The 547-nt window shown below is 60.3% G+C and overlaps 1 protein-coding gene across 1 annotated transcript in view; it reads left to right on the top strand.

Annotated features, from left to right (window-relative positions):
- SIM2 (single-minded family bHLH transcription factor 2) overlaps nucleotides 1–96 on the top strand; it is a 55995-nt gene extending 55899 nt beyond the window's left edge. Inside the window, 1 exon segment of the mRNA XM_008586085.1 lies at nucleotides 3–96. Within this exon segment, the coding sequence (XP_008584307.1) occupies nucleotides 3–96 (94 nt within the window).
- Nucleotides 97–547: the final 451 nt, after the last annotated feature.

The following is a 547-nucleotide window of genomic DNA, read 5'->3' as shown; positions in this document are numbered from 1 at the left end:
CGGCCCCGGCACCCGAGCCCCGCCGCCGCCACGCCTCCCGGCGCGCCCCTGCCGCACTACCTGGGCGCCTCGGTCATCATCACCAACGGCAGGTGACCCCCGGGCCGGCCCGCCTCCCGTCTTACCCCACGCAGCAGATTTGAGAGGGGCGAGCCGTGTGTGCACGCCGGAATTAACTCATCCAGAAACAACTATTTAAACAGCAGTCCGCTGCCCACTTTTAGATTTTTACTGTAGATGCCATAAACGCTGGCGTAGGGGACCGAGACGCGGCCCGCTGCTGGGGAGAAATGAGCTCCCAGCCTGTTCTCCCACAGCCTGGCTTTTTGAGCTCTGGGCTGACGTCCTCGATGTCCCACGTGTGACCTCAACCACCCCGTTGTTGGGGGATCTTGGTTTCCTCGGCTCGAAATCAGGCTTAATGCATCTTGCCTCGCCTGCAATGCTCCATGAATAGTGCACGGGGGAATACGAGGAGTCTAGACTCCACACACATTCTCCACTGAAAGGAGCAAACCCCCACCCTGATGTAGTCAGAGGTTCCAGT

Source organism: Galeopterus variegatus, unplaced genomic scaffold (genome assembly GCF_000696425.1).
Source record: "Galeopterus variegatus unplaced genomic scaffold, G_variegatus-3.0.2 Scaffold3824, whole genome shotgun sequence".
NCBI lineage: Eukaryota > Metazoa > Chordata > Mammalia > Dermoptera > Cynocephalidae > Galeopterus > Galeopterus variegatus.
The sequence above is the reverse complement of the archived record's forward strand: the minus strand, read 5'-3'. Positions and strand labels throughout refer to the sequence as shown.